General features: G+C 36.5%; 1 protein-coding gene across 3 annotated transcripts in view; it reads right to left on the minus strand.

The window, feature by feature from the left end:
* Positions 1–23501, minus strand: part of UGGT2 (UDP-glucose glycoprotein glucosyltransferase 2) — a 194487-nt gene that overhangs the window by 41368 nt on the left and 129618 nt on the right. For all 3 annotated transcript variants that reach the window (XM_055335813.1, XM_055335812.1, XM_055335814.1), the window contains 5 exons: positions 18563–18687; positions 12978–13073; positions 7897–7999; positions 4751–4830; positions 1458–1641 (listed from right to left, as the gene is read on the minus strand). In XM_055335813.1, coding sequence (XP_055191788.1) covers positions 1458–1641; positions 4751–4830; positions 7897–7999; positions 12978–13073; positions 18563–18687 — 588 coding nt within the window. The remainder of the gene's footprint in view (positions 1–1457; positions 1642–4750; positions 4831–7896; positions 8000–12977; positions 13074–18562; positions 18688–23501) is intronic.

Below are 23501 nucleotides of genomic sequence, written 5' to 3' on the forward strand. Positions count from 1 at the left end.
GTATAGGTCACTGAATTCTCTGAATGAGGAATCCCGTAGACCCTTGATCACAGAGAAAAGGGGACTATTTTCTACTTTTTGCCAGTTCATTTCTGAATTTTCCCTCCTGGATTGTATTATTTTGCTGCCTTTCCATTCCTTCCCTAGATGTGAAGGGCTGGTTTCTGGTGATGGCTAAGGCTCAGTTAGGGCCTTTTCTGGGTGGCTAAACTGGCAGCCTCAGTGGGTGAGTTCCAGGGAAGTGACAAGAGAACACATGATCTACTCAAGACTGGATTTGAAGAAACCTGCCTGGAAGGAAAATCTTTAGACAAAGTTAAGGTGAGAAACATATTTGATGAACAATCTTCACCAAATTATCAGTGGTAAAATGTCTGTGCCTAGGTCAAGGCTTTGAGAAGCTGTCACATTCAAGGCTGGAAACAGGTTAGAACAAAGAGGAACCAGGCAAGAGGAAGACATTGAGGAGGAGGGGTTTGCTCCCTTTTCTGGATACCTGTTCTCTAAGGAAGCTCTTCTAAAATGCTTCTGATTTTTGTGGTTTCTGAACACAGTGTTTTGAAAGACTCAGTATATTTTAACAGTCTCCTCTCCTTTTTTTGGGCAGTAGGCTGAATGCAGCAGGCAGGAGGTGAAGGCTTGGAGGAGGATCAACAGGTGGGGATGGGAGGGGGTGGGAATGGAAGGGAGTGGGGATGGAGAGTGAGGGTGGAGGGGAGGTGGGAGTGGAGTGGGGGTGGGGATGGAAGGGGGAGCAGGTGGAGGAGGGGTGGGGTGAAGGGAGGGTGGGGGTGGAGGGGTTTGGGTGTAGGGATGGAGTGGGTAGGGATGGGGTGGAATGGAGAAGATGTGGGGGTGGGGATGGGAATGGCAGTGAGGGTGGAGGGGAGATGGGGATGGAATGGGGGTGGGGTGGAGGGGAGATGGAGGAGAGGGGAGGTGGGGATGAAGAGAAGGGGATGAAGAGAAGTGGATTAGGGGCAAGTAGATAGAGCAGCGTACCTAGCCTGCAGCTTTGAGCGAGCATTGTCTCTTGCTTTCTACCTGTTGGGGTTGCTTTCTCGGGCCATGAGCTGTGGGGCAAAACAGAGTCTCAGATGAAACTGTGCCTTTCAGAGTGAAAACAAAACCTGAGGGGAGAAACAGGTAAGTCATGGTGTCATCCTAAGTTACCGAGGTATTTTCTTTATTATTCACCTTAGAGGAGCGCCTGTGAACCAGGGGCTGAAGCAACAAAGTAGGTGGGAGCATCTAGGAACCTGGAAACTCAAAAAGCTGAATTTGGAACTTAGGAAAGCTCAGAAATCAAAGGCAAGACTGGCTCGGGACCTAGAATCATAAGGAAGAAAATTCTGGGAGCAGCCCCAGCACGATCCCTCTCTTGCTACAATTACAGGGGCTGGTAAGAGTTTACACCCTGCTCCTCTTTCTGGACAGAACCTTACACAACCACTTACATCCTTGAGATGAATATTATCAAGGTCACAGTTGCTGTACACTGTTTCAACCAACCAGCCTTCAGGAGTAATCATGTTGAGGGTGAGAAGGGGCGCTTCAGGGATGTCTGAGAATTTTGCCACGGGCCCAGTAATGCCATCAGCTGCTAACACCAATTCTGGTTCCAGAACAAAACGATAAAAGCTGCCAACAGAACATAAACAAACATACAAACTGTGACCAAAATTGAGACTTTGTCTGTTTAAAATATTTAAAAACTGAAAATGGCTTAAAAACATAACCAAAAAGTCTCAAGTTAAAAAAACAAAAACACTATATTGCAGAAGACTTAATGCTTATAAATGGTAGACAACTATTTTGTTTACATTATCATCTATTATAAGATTATATATATTATACATCCTTGTTATTTCCTAATGAATATGATTAGAATGGTTTTAATATATACAGATTTATGTAGGTTCTGCTAGTTTATGATTTGTATTTGCTCACTGATCCTTCTTTAGATTTAACCATGGTCCATTTTTCAGCCATTTTATTGCATCTTAGCACCGCTAATCATATGAAGAGAAATGATAACCAGAAAGCAATTAAATTCAGGCAACTTAAAATTCTGGTAAGAGTTCAGTTTAAAACAAAAAGTATTGAGTTGAAAACAGTTGCTTATTTACAGAATTTTAGCAGTACCTACAAGTTTTAGTGTATTTTTTCCTTTTCCCCCAGTGAGGAATTAATTTTATTATGAAGAATAGGAACTTTTCAGTATTTGGAGACAGCAGTTACCGCGCCAGCTGCGCTGCAGCTCTCCTCAGGCTGCCCTGGGAGAGGGACCCATGTCTAGGCTCGTGCAGTTCTCTCTAGGGCAGTGGGAAATGAAAATGGACTGCAGCTGCTAACTGGCAGCTGGCCGCACACTGCCCTTAATTCCTTGCCACAAGGGCCCCTCCAGCACGCTAGGTCACAGAAGCACACAAGAGTAAGAGCTGGAGGATGCCTGGAGACAAAAGTCACAGTCTGATAACGTAGTAGCTGCAGGAGGGACATTCGATTACAATTGCCCCCATGCTTTCGGTGGGAAACAAACCACTAGGTGCAGCCTAGGCCTGGGGGAGGATCTACAGAGTAGAGGAATCCCAGGGGGGCAGTGATCACAGGCAGCTACACCCAAAGCTGCCTACTGCAGGCAGGCAGAGTGATGAAGAGGCAGCACAGGAGAGAACACAGCCGCCAAGAATGTACAAAACCAATACTCAGTACTGTCCATGCGGTGGAAATGTCATCAAGAAAGAAGTATTCCAAGGATGCTGCCAACAGCTATGTCTTTGTGACTCAGAACAATGTGGCAGCACAGAGGAAGTTAAGGGCAGGCTGCAGGGGGAGGTGCAGTGAATGAGAGATGAACTGGGATATGACCATTCTGTGAAGATGCTAAGAAGAGAAAGAATACAGAAGAGGAGAGAACGTCTGGGCTCCAGTGGAAAGGAAATTAAGAGACCAGTTTATTTCTTTTTGAGTAAAACTCTCAGGACAGAGATAAGGGCTGGCAGAGAGGTTAGAGACCCGGAACAGAGGGACTACTTGACAAAGGCAGGCTCAGGATGAGTGGGAAAGTGTGGGCTCAAACAGGACAGGAGGACTTAGTAGGAGGGAGGGTGGTCAGCTCCCGCTAGGGCTGCCCCATGGGGAGGCTGGGACACAGGAGAGGAGAGGTGCAGGAAGAAGATGCCCATAGCCTCCGCCACCTCTGAGAAGGATGGATAGGGCAGTACTCCACAAGTAAAGGGCCAATGTGTTCTCTTGTTCGCCTGATATATGCTATGGTGTAAATACTGGCCTGTTGAGAGCCCCCAGTCCCACACCAGGGTCACAGACTTTGTGCTGTGCAGCATCATCAAGCACTCAAAGCATCTGTCTGGTACATTAAGGGTCATTTCACCTTGGAGGGCGTCAAATTCTCTCCTTCCTGATTATGCTTGCTTATGTTCAATATTCCTATTCTTTATTATATAACCCAATGCTTTATAGAGATACTCAGGAGAAGATGTCTACTTGTATGAATAAAGATTCTCTACCCATGGAGCTGACCTTTTGATTAGTAGCTAAAATACAATGTGAGCTTTTGATCGAATTTAGAAGGATGTGATAAAATTTTAAATACACAAGATAAATGAGAAGTATGAAAATAATGTGAATGAGATATAAGGACAAGAGTCTCAGGAAAGGAATGAATATACCCTAAACTTTCATCTAAATTCTCCACATTTGGGGGATCCCTGGGTGGCGCAGCGGTTTGGCGCCTGCCTTTGGCCCAGGGCGCGATCCTGGAGACCCAGGATCGAGTCCCACGTCGGGCTCCCGGTGCATGGAGCCTGCTTCTCCCTCTGCCTGTGTCTCTGACTCTCTCTCTCTCTCTCTCTGTGACTATCATGAATAAATAAATTAAAAAAAATAAATTCTCCACATTTCCCACTTTATTGCTTTCCAAATATTAAAAATATTTGCCAGGTTTAAAATATCTGCTCAAGGCAATAATCTCTGGTATGTTTATCAATTTATAACAAATACAATTTAATAAGTAAACAAGGGATTAACTGAATGCAACTCTTCTGTCTTGTGTTTGCATATATTCTTTTGGAGCTATATAATCACACTATACAAATACAACCACATTAACAAGCCTTTTTTCTGCCCTGTGACACCTGAAGGATACTGTATATCCCTATCAGTACAAGTGGCTCAAAATGACAGCGATTCTGATCCTGAAAGAAGAGGAAGGGTAGTTTCTGCCCCCACTTGAGAGACTTTATTTCCAGAGAATAGTATTAATGTGGAGTATCTGTATGCAAATACTTTCTATATTATTGAAAGATTATCCTACACTAATTATATCTCAATATTCCCAAATAATGAGATGGTATCATAAAGATCATTTTGATAATTCAACTCTGAAGTACTAAAAATATACAGCTTAAACCAAAAATGGTTTAATTCAACTTTATTTCCCTCTTTTAGATTTCTATATCACATTTTCAAAAATACTCATGACCAAAAAAAAATACTCATGAACAAACATAAATCCAGGTAAATTCTGCAATTAGGCTAGATCAATTCTACTGGTTAGGTTATTTTAATTTTATATCAATTAAGGCTAATAATATATTTTCTTTGATCTTCTGGTCTATTTCAATTAAGCATCTTATAAAGAAGAACTCAGACCCAGTAATTATGGTCCTATGTTTTTTTGGTCTTAGCATTTATAAACCTTTTGAAATGAAATTATGTTTAGACTCACCTCTTTAAAGGGGCTTCTGAAAGCTTACCCCTACAGTTCATGAACAACTTTATCTTCATGTTGATAATCTTGCCAAGTACCTATTAGAAAAAAAATTCCTGTATTTGATATTAAGCAACCTTACCATCACATTTATTAGGCATTTACTATGTACCAGGCACCTGTGTTCACACATGGCATTATCTCACATGATCCTCACTACAGCATTCAGTGGTAGCCACCTTCAGAGCTGAGACGCAGAGAGATGGAATAATTTGCCCAAGATCACACCATAAGTCATGGTAGAGGTCAGATTTGAATCCAAATAGCTAATTTCATTGCTTGAGGATTATGCTGCTTCCCATTTGCCTAATGTGACTTTCTTTCATGGTATCCAAATTCCCCTAGCATTGAAGAACAAGTAAAGTAATTGCTAGAACCATGACATGCAAACACAATGTGGTGGCTTCAGAGCAACAATGGTGAGGTTACCCCATCCATTCTGAATTATACCCAAATGGTAGAGATGTAGGAAGTTCCTGGCTATGTATGGATGAAATGCTCTCTTTATGTTTTCCTGGGGCAGATGACATAGAATTATTAATTTTGGTGGTCTCTATCTCTATAAAGGCAAGGCAGTGCAGATTCGAGAGATTTTAGACAACAAAGGACATAGCTTACATAAAGAGAGAAGGGAAAAAATAGGCGTGTGGAACAGAAAGGATGCAGGCTTAAGAAGGAATTAGAACAAAGGATTTAAGAGTTCTGACTCCCATTTTATCATTCCTCATTATTTGCTATATTGGAGGTTGCTAAGCCACTGTTTTTTCCAAATGTTAAATGAGACATTATCTACTTCTAATAAATTATTTTGCAGAATAAATTTTCTTTATAGTAAGAAATACTAAGTTGTGTAAAGTGCTGAGGTGCTCATAAAGAAAGCATATTATTTCCAATAATGAAAACTGGGATCCAATCCCATATTTTATATTTCTCTATAATCTCATATTTCTTATTCCTAAATTCTATCTTTACATAAAAACTTCAGAAGTAAGCAATTTTTTTTTTTCTGAATGACTGTAAAAACAGGGTATTTGTACACTAAAATGTATCATACTAGCTCCACTCCTTACAGGTATGATTACTATTTAGATTAAGAATAATTTAAAGTGTGTCTCAAGAAGTTCAAATTTAAAGGTGTACAAATGTTAAAAGAAAGGATGGGGGCAAGTAAACCAACTATGGAATTGTTTGCCTGGTTATACACTAAATAAGTAAAATGGCAAAGACTTTTCAAAATTATTTGTCCAAATAGTAAGAGGTATCCTACAATCTCCTTTTCCAGTACGATTTGGTAGGGCAAACTAATTTTAGAGAAATTGCAGGTTGAAATTTCCCTGGCAGACACGCTGCCCAGCCAACCCCTTACATCTTCCACCAGACTTAATGCCTAATTACTATTCCCTGTTTCCAAAAGTGAGGCCAACTGTCAGAGGACAAATAGTTTCCATTTTTGAGAAAAATTTTAAAAATGTGTCTTTTTTTAAATTTTTTTAATTTATTGATGATAGTCACACAGAGAAAGAGAGAGGCAGAGACACAGGCAGAGGGAGAAGCAGGCTCCATGCACCGGGAGCCCGACGTGGGATTCGATCCCGGGTCTCCAGGATCGCGCCCTGGGCCAAAGGCAGGCGCCAAACCACTGCGCCACCGAGGGATCCCTAAAAATGTGTCTTTAGGGATGCCTGGGTGGCTCAGCAGTTGAGCGTCTGCCTTCAGCTCAGGGTGTAATCCTGGAGTCCCAGGATCGAGTTTTACATCAGGCTCCCTGCATGAAGCCTGCTTCTCCCTCTGCCTATGTCTCTGCCTCTCTCTGTGTCTCTCGTGAATAAATGAATAAAATCTTTTTTAAAAAATGTGTCTTTAAAAAAAGCATTGAGTAATTTCAAATAGGAGTACCCCACAATTTTGAATATAATTAGAAAAAACATACAGATTTCTAGCATAACTAGCTTCCACGATTTACCCACTGAGAGCTGCACCACGTGAACCTCTCCAGTTTCAGAACAATGAGAAAGCACACAATGTCCTCTCAGAGCTGTTAGCTCCCTCCTAGTGTTCCTTCTCTCTGCTCTCTCACTGAAAGAATGTTCAGCTTTCTGCACAGCTTCTGGCCTCCCTCGTGTCTAGGTGTAGCCACATGACTTGCTCCATTCTGGTTCCTGAGACATGATAGGATGGAATATGGCCTGTTCTCTCCTTCCTGCTTGCAGAAACACAGAGGGGACGTTAGAGGAGGCTGACTAGTGATCTCAGACTCTGAAACAGGAGGTGTTTCACGAGGATGACTGAACCGACAAAAGTTGTCTGCGTCCTCCTGCTGTGGAGCTGCCTTAGCCACTCAAGGCGGCTCACGTTTGGACTGAGATGAAAGAAATAACTCCAGTCTTGAAGGTATCGTTACTTTGGCCAGGCTTCCTGAACACAGCCTTCACTCCTTTGGCAATTGTTACTTATTAGATCATTGGCTTCTCCAGAAGCCATTCTTCAGCACTCAAGAAAGGATGAGGATGGGAATTAGGATGAATCAACTCAAAATGCTGTCACAAAATACCACAGACTTAAGGAATAGAAATTTGTTTATTTAAATCAAGATGCTGGCTGATTCAGCTTCTAGTGGGCACTTTTTTCCTGGCTTGTAGGCAGCCACCATATTGCATTGTGCTCACACAATCTCTTCTTTATGTGGAGAGAGAAAGGGTTCCTTCTCTCCTCCTCTTCTGTAAACCCATAAATCCTATTAGGGATCAAGCCATAAAACCTCATTTAACCTTAATTACCTCCTAAAAGGCTTCATTTCCAAATATAGTCACAGTAGGGGTTAGAGCCTTGACACATGAATTTCAGGGGAAGCACAGGACACTAATCAAGTCCACAGCAACACCTAACGTTGGGACCACCATAACACTCCATACATAGCTCCACCATTTCATTTTCTACATTGGAACATGACATGCTAATTAAAAGCTGTACAGAATAAAGCATCAAGAGCACAAATACTATACTTAAAAACAGGCCTGAAAGATTAATTATACATTTCAAAATGAAAGTATATAATAAAATGATATATATGTAAAATATATACTAAAAATATTATATTATCTTACAATTAATAATTGTGCCATCTTCTGTGCTTCTCTTGTCAATGGATCAACAATAGCAATGACATCAAAAAACATGTCATTCTCTTCAGGATTTATCGTTATAATGCTAGGAAAATAGAAAGTAAGATGAAAGATGATCAGTTAAATTTATTTAATTATCTCATAAATCTTAATCTCAGTTATATACATTCTTTTTGTTAAGATTTTTTTTAAGTAATCTCCATACCCAACATGGGGCTTGAACTCACACTCTGAGATCAAGAGTTACATGCTTCATTGACTGAGCCAGTGAGGCGCCCCTCAGCTATGCGCATTCTTATACATTGCTTTCTTAAAAAAAAATCACTTTCTTTCTCATTGCATTAAAAAAAAATCCTGGTTATTTCACAGATGAAAGTGTAAATTAATTTATTCTTAATTCCAAGTTTTTATTTAATTCCAGTTAGTTAACATATAGTGTAATATTAGTTTCAGGTATAGAGTTGAGTGATTCAACAGTTCCATACAACACCTGGTGCTCATCACAAGTGACCTCCTTAATCCCCAACACCTACTGAAGCCACCTAGCCCCACCTCCACTCTGGTAACCATCAGTGTGTTTTCTAGAATTTAGAGTCTGTTTCTTTGTTTTCCTTTTTTTTCCCCTATGATCCTCTGTTTTGTTTCTTAAATTCCACATATGAATGAAATCATATGGTATTTGTCTTTCTCTGACTTTTTTCACTTAGCTCAATCCATGTCATTGCAAATGGCAAGATTCCATGCTTTTTTATGCCTGAATTATATTCCATTGTGTATATATGTGTTTATACATACACAATGGAATATATATGCCATATAATACATAACATACCAAATATATGTATATTTATATATACATACCACTTACAAATCAAAACTAATGAGATACCACCTCACATCTGTTAGAATGGCTAAAATTAACAACATAAGAAATAACAGATGTTGGCAAGGATGTGGAGAAAGGAGAACACTCTTGCACTGTTGGTGGGAATGCAAGCTGGTGTCGTCACTCTGGAAAATGCAAATTTAAAAGTCTAATGTTTATGTTCAATAAATTACAAAACTGGAAAGAATCAGAGAAATGAAAGTAAGAACTTATGAATGAGTAATTTTTAAAAACTCTTCAAAGAATATTCTTACAGAGAAAATTCTAATTTCAAACCCCCAAATTCTCACATATCCTACAATACTAAAAATAAAGCCATCTAACTTTTGTGTTAGATGAATATATTTTCTCAGATTTGAGAATAAAATTAACTGTTCAGTAGTTTTATTACATTTAGTATTTTAAAAATCCCAAAATATTATATAACAGGAAACGTCAGGGGGGAAAAAGCTCAAACTTCCCACACTTAGTTTCGACCCCAGTCACCTTCTCCTGACCTCCTCCCCTCAGTCCTTTCTCTTTTGTCTTTCACTGAACTAAATTCTAAGTTAAGATGGACTAATCTTTGGGAAAATGTTAGGGAAATTAGTAAAGGCACAGAAAAGGCCAGTGGAAGATAATAAATTCTGCATTTAATATAATCAAAAGTTAAAAATATATTTGACTAAAAATACAGAATATTCCAACTGAATTAGTGTTTTAATGATGTAATACAGAAGTCAGTTTTTCAAGATGAATTAAATATTTTGCATATTACAAAAGGAAAAAGATTAAAAGATTACCAAATCAAAATGTATACCTGTAAAATTACAGGGACATTAGTCTTCTTTAGTGCAGGAAAACTATAAATATCTAGACTTTTTGCAGTGAAGGGATTAATTTATCAGCAATAAAAGCTAATGTAAAAGTCACCTCAAATATGAGTCCTCTGAGAAAGAAATGAAAGACATTTTATTTCATATGCAGTTGACACGATTTAATTTTGTTAAAATAGGAATGACAGACAACAGATTGTGCTGATAACTACTGCTAGATACAAGGACTACAAATCAGATGTTTTAAAATTAGAGAGCCTATGTACGATGGTTAATTGTATTAGTTATCTTGGTGAAAATTTTACAAATCACTGCCATATCCGTGAGGTTGTATGTATCCGAATCCCACAGTCCCCATCATCTATTTCTACGTGCATTAGTAAAGACTCATGACAACTTTCTGAGCAGAATCCTGAGCCTATTAGTAGGTATTACATGGACTCATTCATCTAAGAATGGAGTAGAATGTCTCTTTCTTCATACAGTATTAACAAAGAGATGCTAAGTCCATGTCATGTGTCATGACAGGCAGAAAGGCAGGCCACCCCACTTACAACCTCCTTTCCTTCCTATCTGCCTCCCCGTGAGCTCCAATCTCTAGAATCAATAGCCTTAGAGGGATTGCTTCACCATCTCCCGCACCTGTAAAAGGGCAAACCCTATAATTCCTTTATAGGTAAATAAGTTTTCATCTACACACCCCCACATGCATGTGCCTGTGCATGAGTACATGCCCACATGCACGCACACTTGCACACACGCTCACAACACGTGCACATGTGCTCACATGCACGCACAAATTAACAGCATCTCTACAGCTGAGTCCTCATTTTACAGTCCATCATTGCTAATGTGCCCCTCTCTACTTTTCCTATGGTTCCAACACAAATCAAATCCAACAAAATCATTCTTCCTTCATTAAATTAATACCTTCAACAGATTATCATTAAGTTTTGCTGGCATCGATCCTCGTTTTAAGGTAGGTATTCATATCTCTCCCCAAAATAATGTGAGTTGATTTTATGGTTTAACTTTCAGGTCCAATCTTCTTTCTCCTATTTCCAAGTTTCATTATTTGTGTAACAAATACACATAATAGCTGCAACGCATTAAATATCTGTTGTATCCAGGGAAGCAGGTATGAGTCTAATAAAACCCCTGAAGGGTAGAAATCAACATATATACTTTATAGATTTAAGAAACTGAAGCAATGAAAGGTCACAGGGCTATTATAGACTGGCATTCAAAAACTGGGTGTTTTCGATAAGAAAGCTCATGCTTTGCCACACAACCAATGCTGACCTTGATAAATATATCAACATGGGTAAACAAACACATAGGAAAAAAAAGTTAAATGTCTAAACTATATACATGAACTCAGAAAAAGGCAAATTATGGACTCTGCATGTTTCAGAAGGTGGGCATTCAGTGAGTATGTATTACTGTCTAACAGAGAGGCACAGCAATACATACATGTCACATACCCATTTATAAATATTTATAGTAATTCCCCAGAAATAACTGAGAAAGTTGAAGAACTGCAGACAACTATCACAGAGTCACATCATACTCTTCCATCTATATAAGGCAGTAGGCTTCAAAGCAGCAGCTACATTGACAGATGTGTAAGGTTGAGAAAGAAAGTTGAGACTAATAGCCAATAAACTGTAAAAGATCAAGTTTTTCAGACATTTAACATCAGAGTGTATAAGTTCCAAATATATCAAAATGCTATATGTATATATAGCATAATGGCACAGTCTGGTGACTAATGTTTACAATGATAGTTCTGAGTAATCTGTGTTAAATTATTTCAGCACTTGGTATTCAGAAGTCAAATATGTTTGTAAGAAGAGTTCCAGTAGATGCATTTAAAAATACTTAAAACTGCTGAGTCTCAGTTATCTGAAAACAATAAAACTTCCTTTCCAACAATGTTTTCTTTAGGAAGTAACCTTCCCTGGGCTTGCTACTGCACGTGCCTGAAGACCTCTCTAGAGACAGATTTCCTACAGCTGAAGCCTGTGTTACTGTCCAGTAGTACACATGAGCAACATAAGACTGCATTTACCATAAAACCAGAAAACTTACAAGAAATGTCAGCCATTTTGAATCTGTGTTTGTCTCAATTGAGTTTTATAGGAGTGGTGATTAGAAAAAGATCATATAATAAAACATGCCTGTAGTTTAATTATATAAGGTCTATTTTTCACCCAATTCTATGAAGTCCTTAATTAAAAACAACAGAAAAGGTTCCCTTCTGGGGACACAGGTAATTGTATGTATGTAGACAGAGCTTGGTGAATTTCATTTCTAATATCTTAGAGGAACTGTGTAATACAGTGAAATTATACATTAGCTTATTATCCTAAAACAGTATTCCTCTGATGGCTGCCTTCAGAAATCTAATCTTCACGAAATATTTTTTTTTTAATTTTTACTTATTTATGATAGTCACACAGAGAGAGAGGCAGAGACACAGGCAGAGCGAGAAGCAGGCTCCACGCACCGGGAGCCCGACGTGGGATTCGATCCGGGCTCTCCAGGATCGCGCCCTGGGCCAAAGGCAGGCGCCAAACCACTGCGCCACCCAGGGATCCCACGAAATATTTTTTTAACCAAAAAGGGTTCCATGGATAAATAAGTTGCCCAATTGCTGAATTAACCAAAAAATGACCTTTTCTTTCACCATTAAGTAGATCACATCTCATAACTATTAATATATTGATGCATTCTGAAAAATCTCTCCCCTAACCCTCCCCAAGAACGCAGTGTTCTTTAAACTTGGCAGAGAACAGTTTTCCCCTCAAAATGTATGTCAACACCTCAGAGTAGTGTTCCATTGAACACATCTTGGAACATGCTCTTGTACATGCCTACGCCTTATTTTATTAATTTATTCATTTAAGTAATCTCTACACCCAATGTGGGGCTTGAACTCACAACTGTGAGATCAGGAGTCTCGTGTTCTTCCAAATGAGCCAGCCAGGTACCTCCGTGTCTACATTTTATTAAACAGAATTCTTTAGTAACTGAACCTTTTAAACACTGAAAATATAAAGGTATTATATATAATGATAATTCCAAGATATTGCAAAAATTCCAAATGATCTTGAGGAAAAAATAGCACAAATCATACTAGATAGAATTTACTTCAAGCTTCAGATTCTAGATACATCATCTTTTATTCACTAGAATACACAATTAACTGGAATTTCTTTTCCTAATCTTGTCAAATACATTTCTTCTCTAACAATTTTTAATTCTACTTTAATTTTTGCTACATTATAAATACAAATGGGAACCATGATTGAATATGGGATGCAGGTACAGAAAAAATGCAGACACTATTATGTTCTTACCTGTGATTCTCTCTAAGAAATGTGATATCAGAGCGAGAGGCATGTTTAGGCAAAGAGGAAAGAAGGGCATCAACTTTCATAACAAGATCGCTCATTCTAGAAAAACAAGATAAACAATGTGTGAGTTTCTGGAAGGAGAAAGGTTCATATTCCATGTCACAATTAATGCCCCAAGAAACAGAAGTTTAATTTAAAGTATCTCCAGTAGACAAGCTTTATATAAATGACTTTTCTTCCAAATTTGTTAGTAAGTAGAATTTGTCAGTTTAAAATAAAGACGATGGTTGCTTCAAAAACCATCCTGCTTTTCCTTATCACTGATACAATCTTTAAACACTTATAAATGATGCTCTCAGCAGTGTCTGTGAATCATTCAATTTGAGGAAATATTTGCTGAGTTCTGGTTTTGTATCCAAGTAGTGGGGCCCACATAGGAAAGAAAGAATAGCAGAAGGAACAAAAGGGGGAATTTTTAATATAATTAAAAAGTCCAGACATCTATGGTTCTAAATTAGTTTGAAAAGTAATTAAGACCTCATAAAACAAATACCTAGATTAAATATAACCAAATTTGAACATCCATGAAGAGGAAATGTATTTATGTTCATGGATACACTAGGGCAGAAAATGTTGGCTGAACTTTAAAGGAAAGCTTTAAGGAAAGAATAAGAACTTCCATTTTATAAAGAAATTTAGATTCAGAGTGGTTGAGAACTTGTGTCTCTACTATAATACATCATTTTTTACTGGACTGTTAGGTTCTGACATGTAGGACTTCGATTGTCACTTAATAAACATATATAAAACAAATGAATTAATCAGAACCATAATCTCTATTCCTAAACTCTCTCAAAGGTATTTATCAGCCACATAACCTCTAACACGTGAAACTGTAGGCACAGTTCAGGAAATGTGGTCAAACATGCTTTTAAGGAGACCATATGCACTGAGAGAAGAAATGAAGAAAGGGAAATGTGGGACCCAAACAACCTTTCTATAGATTCTCTGATTTTTCCAGTATTCAGGTCAATTTTTCTCTTTTGGCAACATACTCGGAACTGAAAGGGGAACAGGCACAACCAACTCTGCTCCTGCTGTCTGAGGAGTGGAGACATCTCTGAGAGCAGAGTAGCAGTAATCACTCCACTATAGAAACAGATATTGCGTGCTCATCAGGGAAGGTTCCAAGGACTCTGCCTTGAACATTCAGAGTCTATCTTCCTGGGTAGCTAACTCTTGGAAAGCATGAAAACAAGGCTGAGTATCTCAAACATAGGTTCGTATTTAAGCAAATTCAAATTTATTCAACCACAATAGGCCTTTTTTAGCATTATGAGTGTGCATGCAATAGCTTCAGACCATGAGAGGGGATGTTCTTATAGTTTAATGTTACTGGCTTGAGGGTGGTTTTGGTCTGAAATGCACTTTTAAAGCAGCTGAAATAGCTTCTCAAACCAACTTAAAACTTTTTTTTTTTTTTTTTTTTACCAAATAAGGTTTTAAAAATTAGCTTTGAAATGTTAACAATATATTCACAAAATCCTAAATTATTTAACTAATAAACTATAACTTCTTTCTTTTTAAAGTTTTCTTTAGTTTTATTCCACTTGAAAATAACTGTGGATGTTATCTCTTTACTGAAGAAAAGCCCTTACTTTACTACTTTATAATTTTCTTTTCTTTTTTTTTAAAGACTTATTTATTTATTTATTCATGATAGACATAGAGAGAGAGAGAGAGAGGCAGAGACACAGGCAGAGGGAGAAGCAGGCTCCATGCAGGGAGCCCGACGCAGGACTCGATCCCGGGACTCCAGGATTGCGCCCTGGGCCAAAGGCAGGTGCCAAACCGCTGAGCCACCCAGGGATCCCCTATTTATAATTTTCTATGGTAACATAGTTTCCTAACTGATGAATTACTTCCTAATGACACATTGAGTAAAGACATCCATTTCACCTGGATCAGAATTCCATATTTAAGACTAAGAATCAGAACTTTAAGCCCTGACAGGACCACCTCACAGCCTAACTGTACATTGCAAGATGCATGAGTACACAGGAAGTAGAGGACGGAAAAAGGTGTAACAGAAAAACATTAACCAAAAAGAACGAGGATGTGTCTTAAATATAAGATGCCACAGAATTAAGACAAAATCATTATTAGGAAAGGAGTAATTTATATAATGATAAAAGGAACAATTCACTAGAAACATGACAGAACTGAATCACGATCTACATGACTGTAGCTCAAAATATTTACAACAAAAATTGACAAAGCTACAAGAGTTAAATGATAGATCCATAATCCTAGTAGTATTTTAACAAACTTCTAGTAACTGACAGATAAAACATAGAAAAATTCAGTATTTCAATGGCTGGAAAAACCCAGCATGTTCAAAATGATAGATAGATATATAAAATCTTCCACACAATTAGAGAATATGCCTTAAAAGAATCAAGCACAGGAACAGTGATAAAAATTAAACCTGTTTCACAAAATCCAGAGAAATACACACTAAATAATTAATGTGCATGAAACATGCTCTCTAATCACAATTCAAAGCAAAATAGAAATCAATCACACACTGTGGCATTAAAAATTTTTAAAGCACATCTTATTCATTTATTTATTCAATAAATATTTACTGGGGATCCCTGGGTGGCGCAGCGGTTTGGCGCCTGCCTTTGGCCCAGGGCACGATCCTGGAGACCCGGGATCGAGTCCCATGTCGGGCTCCCGGTGCATGGAGCCTGCTTCTCCCTCTGCCTATGTCTCTGCCTCTCTCTCTCTCTGTGACTATCATAAATAAATAAAAAATTAAAAATAAATAAATATTTACTGGGTGTCTAATAAGATCTAGGAACACAATTCTATAAAGAGAAGAGAAAAACAATAAAATGGACTACAAATTTGCCTTGATGAAGTCAACAATTACAAATATTTCAAAACATCTTAAAAAATAAACAAATGTCAAAAAACCCCAGAAATTTGAACATATTATCATGGAATCATAATGTTTGTTGTTTGTTTGTTAATTAATTAATTAATTATAGGCACACAGTGAGAGAGAGAGAGGCAGAGACACAGGCAGAGGGAGAAGCAGGTTCCATGCACCGGGAGCCCGATGCGGGACTCGATCCCGGGTCTCCAGGATCGCGCCCTGGGCCAAAGGCAGGCGCTAAACCGCTGCGCCACCCAGGGATCCCCCATAATGTATTATTTATATATTAAAACTTAGGTGATACAACTAAATAAGTGTTTAGAGAGATGTTTTAAGCTGGTAATATAAGGATATGTAAGGAAAAAACTGTGTTATTAATAAGCTATGAAGTCAACTTGAGAAGTTATAAAAGAGAGATTAAAATGAACTGAAACTGATAAAAAACAAAACTAGGAGTTTGCCATGTCCAAAATCCATATATACGAAATGTAAAAAAGTAAATCAGTAAAGTAAGTCTAGTAAGAGATACATCTTTCACTAAATTAAGCAAACTAAATCAAGAGAAAGGCCAACATAAACGAGATGTTTAAAAGTTAGAAGTTAAGGAACACACTGTTAAAATTCACAAATGATGTGTCTAATATTAGACAAAATGTTACAAAGAGTAAGAGTCAAGCAAGAAGATCAATATTGAACCTAATATTGTTCCTGTAATTTAACATTAAATGATTTGAAATGTAATTTAAAATACACCATTTATGTGTATTAAAGGCATAAAGTACAAGGGAATAAATCCAAAAACAGATGTGTAACACCTCATGGGGGAAAAAATGGAAGCTTCACTGAAGGCACCCCAAAAGGAACACTAATTAATGTGTCTACCTATCTACCTATATAGTCTCATATATATATGTTTACCTATAAATCATATATCACAATTATACACCATATATATACCACGGATGTTATATACCTGTTATATTATGCTGTATATTATGCATTATATATTTACATAACTATAAACTATATGTATATATTTAACAGATGGGTACTTTAATATTATATAAATTTGGCAATTTTCCTTAAACTAATCTATAAAATCAAAGAAATTCCCATAAAAATTCCAGGAATGTTTTTTATGGAACTTGTTACGCTGGTCCTAATCATATTTATACAAGAAAAACAAATAGCCAAAAACAGTCAACACAATTTTGAAGAAAAGGCAGAAGAGAGAATTTTTGCTATCCAGTATCAAAATTTATTATAAAGCTGTGGTAACTGGAGTATGGAACTGGCACAGGATAGCATACTAGTGAAACAGCATAAAGATCCAAGAAGAATCAAAGATATAAACCAGTAAAAAAAATAAAACTGTAAAACTTTTAGAATAAAGGAAAATATCTTTATGAACTCAGGCTAGAGAAAATTCTTAAACATCCTACACACACACACACACACACACACACACACACACACACACACACACATATGCAGACCACAGATAAGCTATGAAGGAAAAATTCTGATATTTTGACATTGAAATTAAAAATGTCTATGTATCTGGTAAAAAAATTACAATAAAAAAGTAAATGGCCATGTCACAAGCTATAATATGTAAGGTGCATATAAGTCATATAGATTAGTATACAGAATCACAGAAAATGGTTTATACATTTTTAAAAGAAGAAAATAACCCAACAGGTAACTAAGCAAAGACGTAAACAGGTATTTTACAGAAGAGTAAACATGAATGAAAATAATTATATAAGAAGATACTCAACTTTACTAAAAGTCAAAGAAATTCAAATTAAAAAAAGATACAATTTCACATCCACCAGAGAGAAAAAAATTAACAAGTTGGATAACACCAAGTATTGGTAAGAACTTGGGGAAACAGAACTTGCACATTTCTGCTGGAGTGTTAACTGTTGTAAGCTATTTTAAAGGACAGAATTTAACAGCAGCTGGTAAAGCAGAGGACATGCATACCCTACAACCCAAGTGTACACTCCTGTGTTCTAAAGGAACTCACATTGCACATGGAGACATTTAAAGCTGGTTCATTGCAGCTTTCTCTAATAGTAAAAAACTGAAGCCAAGTCCATGTACCTCAGTAATGGATTGTACAAATGAGTTACAGTATATTCATAAAATGAAACACTAAAAAGGAATTAAAATGAAGAAACTAGTTCTACATATAGGAACACAGATAAAGCCCCAGAAGTTGCAAAGGAATCTACAGTAAATAGCATTTCTCTATACAAGTTAGGCATTCAGTGCAATCAACACCAATCATGGATGTTCACATGAGAAGCAAAAGCATAAACACAAATATGAAGTCATGCACACAATATTTCAGAAAATGGTTACCTCTCAGGGAGAATGGAGACTGGCTAGGTGGGCAAGAAATAAAGAGGACAGTAAGATCCAAGCAAATAAAACAAACTATTAACATCTACAGTATGGCGGTGAGTATATGGATGCCTTTTGTTATTTAAATATTCTCTATATATCTTTTATATCTTACATACATATTTGAAACATTTTCTAAAATAAAAAAGAAACATTTTCTAATCTTAAAAAGAAAAATAAAAAAAAGCACCATCCCCCAAAATGAATTGCTCTTATGATTTTAAATACTTACTTCTTTGAGCTAATTTCCATATTTTCAACAATGTCTTTAATTTCCTCTACTAAATTAGTAAATGTTATTTTTTCCAAGAAGTAAAAATCTTCTGTGTAGAAATTTTCATCTAAAGGTCCTAGGAACTTAAAATGAAAGTAGTTTTATTATTGTATACCTTCTAGAAGATACCAGTTTGGGACATTTTCTCATCAAATAGAAATTTAAGCAAAAATCGCTTACAGATTAAACAGATGTAGCTATCAATCTCACCATTTACTAAATCTACTGGAAAACAAAGAAGAGAAAAATGCTTCTCACTTTGATATTACAAATAACATTTGCATTAACACCAAAATCAAACGGACAGAATTAAAAAGTAGTAAACTGCTTCCATTTGAAAGTTTTATTTTGAAACATAATGCTTCCAATAACCAAAGGCTTTTTATCCTAAGATAAATTATGAAACCAAGTGTCTATACTTTATAAATCTTTTATTTTCAATTTGCTTTTTATTCACCTATAAATTGCAGTCTACACTATGTCGATATGAATTAGTAAATAAGCAAGGTATAAAAGAGAAAAAACAGGACACAAATCACATAACTACTGAAATGTACCAACCCATCTTCAATTGAACTGATGCTGTATAAATGGTTTGGAGCACAGCAAGGTCATGCAGGTAAGTTTTATACCAGTAACTTGAGAGGGGCAAGATGTCAAATTGCCACATATCTAATTTCATAGGATGGCTATTCCATCGTAATGACCACCAACTCTACTACCATTAGCATTCCCCGAGGCAATGAGTACATGCTGTCATCAGAATTTTATGAACCCAAGACTCGATGTAGAAGGTGAGCCTGACATAGTCTTATGTACTAAATAATTACAGTTAATGTCAAACAACTAGAAGGTATATATCCAGAGTGTTTTTTTTTCTTGGTAAAAAGACCAGAAAAAAATTATTGTAGCAGACTTTCTTACTTCCTCTTCATCTGCTTCTGTAATTAATATTTTCTAAAAATTAATGAAGTTCTTGAATCTCTTTTCATTTGTCCATATCACAGGTGATATTCGTATTCCAGTGAAACAAATACCACGTTTTGCTTTAAACACAGGCTCTTAAAAATGAAAAAAGTGGGCACTATAAAATTAAAAGTACACATATAAACATTTCATTGCTTTAAGATTTGGTAACACTTTTAAGATACCTTTGAAAGCACTTTCAATGTTGTATTTTGTGGACTATGACTAGGAGAAGCCTGGAAAAGAGCTGGATTTTATCTATACCACCTCTAGTGACTGAAGCATTTTGGTATAACTAAGAAAAAGGAAATATGACCTCAATTTATTTTAAGGGGTTAATTAGATTGGCTATTCTTCATTGATTAAATTCACCAGAGAACTGGCTGTATTTCACCTATGTAAGTAGTATAAAAAAGCTAGGAGAAGCTTGATTCTTTGGTATCTTAATTCTTCTACTTAAAATTGAATATAATATTTGTGGAGTAAGGTAACTTAAATAGTATAAAAATCATGGAATGTCCAAGTGAGGAAAAAGGAATATTGAACTTGAAAATCTTGTAAAAACATAAAAAAACCTATCTGGTGCTTATCCAACCTATCCATCTTTACATTTTGGAAATGTGATTTTTCAGTTATATAGAATAACTGTTGTAATAGAAATGCATTACCTCCTTTGAAAGCTCATGAATATTTCAGAAAACTCTGCCAGAGTATTCATCCATATGCTGAGCAAAAAACCTCTACTCTCATGGAAATCTCAGCAACTGGCCTGATTCTTTACTGACTCTCGTTAAGTGTAACGCAAATAGAGTCTACAAATGTACCCACTCTTTCTCATGATAGCCTTCAAATAAAGAAAAAAATAGGAATTAATATTTACTGAAAATTTACTGTCTGGGGCTGTTTTATGCCCTTTAATATAAACTATATTTAAGCTCTGATGACTGTAAAATAGACCATCACTATTCCCACTATTCAAATGACATTTTCAAACCAAGTCTCACAGAGGTCATACAATCAATGGTGGACATGGAATTTGAATCCAGATTTGTTTGGCTAAGAAAAAACCTTGTTTGTTTCTCTACTCTCTGCTACTCCTTGTGTTTCACTAATTTGCAAACCTGTAGGTTAATAATAGTAAATTTATTATAATTATAGTAGCAGTGTTAGTGTTTTATTTAATACTAAAAAGACATAAATTTTTAATTCTTGAGCATATAGTAAGAAAGTATAAGATGATCACCACATCCTAGTTTTGATCACTGCATTAAACAATTTGACTTTGAGTATGTTCCAATTCTAACAAACACTGGACAGGTTCAGAATGAAAACTGATTCTAAAATGTTAGATTTCAACCATTAAACTATCTGGCTCAGAGTTGTAACTGCTACAATTGCTGTCATTATTGTGCTTTCTAGCATTACACTGAGACAGAGTAATAAGCTAAGTATTATATTACAGCTCATGAACCACAGTACTACTTTTCAGACATATTATACTTTTCTATTCGAATCATAGTTCCACAAAAAATAAAATAATAAATTTCTATGAATCAACACAAAAGTCAACATAATTCAACTTAATATCCATCTCCAGCCCCAGCCTTTCCCCTGAATTCAACTCATACGTTCAACTGCCAACCCAATAAGCACAGGTGGAGATCCAGAACTGACCAATGAACTTCTCCTATGTCCAGAACTGAATTATTTTTCCCCTTCCATTCCTCCTGAACAACCCCACTCTGTCAGCAGACTTCCTTGCCTTAATACATGGCAACTCTACTCTGCCAGTTACGTAGTTCTCTAACATCCCACATCAAGTCTGTCAGCAACTCCTGGTCACTCTTCCTCCAAAATATAATCCCAACCACTCCTCACTACCTCCACTAGAGCCATTCTGGTCCAAGCCACCATTAGCTCTCACTAGGACTACTGAAATAGCTTCCAACTGGCTTCTTGACCTCCTATAGTTTATTCTGAATAAAACAGCCATTTAGAGATCCAATAAAACATAAGTCAGATCGTATCGGTCCTCTGCCCAGAACTATGAGCCTCACAACTCATTCAGCATAAAGCAGGAGTCCTTAAACGGTCTATAAAACCCTCTATCATCTTGTAGGCAGCTGTTTTCTGTGCTTCTCTTCTGAATAATCTATTTGTACCTGCTATTCCTAGAACACACAGCAATCATCTCACCTTGGGACATTTGTCCTTACTGTGCCCTTTATCTAGAACATTCTTCTTCCAGATATTCTACATGGCTTGCTCTTTCACCTCCTCTGGTTCTATCTAAATGACACTTTATCAATAAGGATGCTACTTGTTGTCTGTAGCTGCCCACCAAAATACAAACTTCATGAAAACATGTTTTTTCACTACTATACTCTCAGAACCTAGAAGAATGTTTGATTCATAGTTGATGCAAAATTAGAATCTGGAGCGTTTTGGGTTTTTTAAAAGATTTTATTTTAGAGAGAGAGAAAGAAAGTGAGAGAATATGAAGGAGGGAAAGGCAAATGGAGAAGGAGAGAAAAAGAATCTCAAGCAGACCCTGTGCCGAGTGCAGAGCCTGATATGGGGCTCGATCTCATGATGAGCTGAGATCATGACCTGAGCTGAAATCAAGAGTTGGAGACTTAATTGACTGAGCCACTCAAGTGCCCCAAAGATCTGATTATTTTCATAAATTTCAAGGAAAATGAAGAAAACTATTATTCTAGGAAAAATAAGATAAATGTAACTAACTACATTTGTTATCACTAATATTGATAACATATGAATTACATTAAGCAAGGACAAAGAAAACATGAAGGAGTTTTTCCATAATGTATAACCAAAAGGCAAAGTAACTAGATACAGCAGGTGTAATTTTTTCCTCTTTATCCTTTAAAATTCCAGGCAGATTCAAAAATACTTATATACTGTAAACCTGTTCTAAAAAGCTACATGTCCTCCCAAAGCAACTATCAAAAAGAAAAAGCAATGTAATTTCTGGGCTTCCACATACCTCACTATCAAATTCACAAATACTTCATCTATTACTATAATAATACACAACAGTTGTCACCAATTTGTAAAATAGCATTGCACAAAGATGAACCTTTAGTACCTAATGCAATTAGCCTGGAAACTACATAGAAGCAGATATATTTGATCTGTGAAGGCTTGCAAATATGAGTCCCTTACTATTCTCCAATTCCTAGGATTTATAGTTGAAGAAAGAAAGAATAAGCATAATTTTAAGGGAAAATGAGATGGGAATAAACATTAAGAGACCTCATAAAAATGTGGAAAACAGGGGCGCCTGGGTGACTTAGTTAAGCATCTGCCTTGGGCTCAGGTCATGATATTGGGGTCCTGGAATGGAGCTCTGTGCTCAGCTCCCTACTCACTGGGGTGTCTGCTTCTCCCCGTCTCTCTGCTTGTGCTCTCTCTCAAATAAATACAATCTTTTTTAAAAAATGTAGAAAACAAAGAAAACATTAAGAGTTTATTAGAAGACACTTGAAAGACAATTTAGGGATATATAATTTGGTAGTTCAAGCAAAGATATGTCAAACACATTGCGTTAGTTGAAGTCTTGATGAATCTAACCACTAGATTCTATTTTTTAAAATCTAAATAATTCCTGAGAATAAAACCAGATTCTCACATTCAAAAAACAGTAATAAGTAAATATCATCATGAATTTTGTAGGTCTATAAAGATTCTCTAATTAATCAGAAAAATGTTTCTGATATACTAAGAGAAAAAAGTATGATATAAAATTTTATGCATACATATATATAATAGGATTATAATTATGTATTTTTACAAACCAGATATGGCTATATAGAGTAGAAAAAAGGGTTAAGAGGTAAAACAATAAGCTATAATACATTTTATTAGGAGGGTAGGAGTAAGAGTGATTTTTCTTATAGATTTTAATGAT

This window comes from Nyctereutes procyonoides, unplaced genomic scaffold (genome assembly GCF_905146905.1).
Source record: "Nyctereutes procyonoides isolate TBG_1078 unplaced genomic scaffold, NYPRO_anot_genome, whole genome shotgun sequence".
NCBI lineage: Eukaryota > Metazoa > Chordata > Mammalia > Carnivora > Canidae > Nyctereutes > Nyctereutes procyonoides.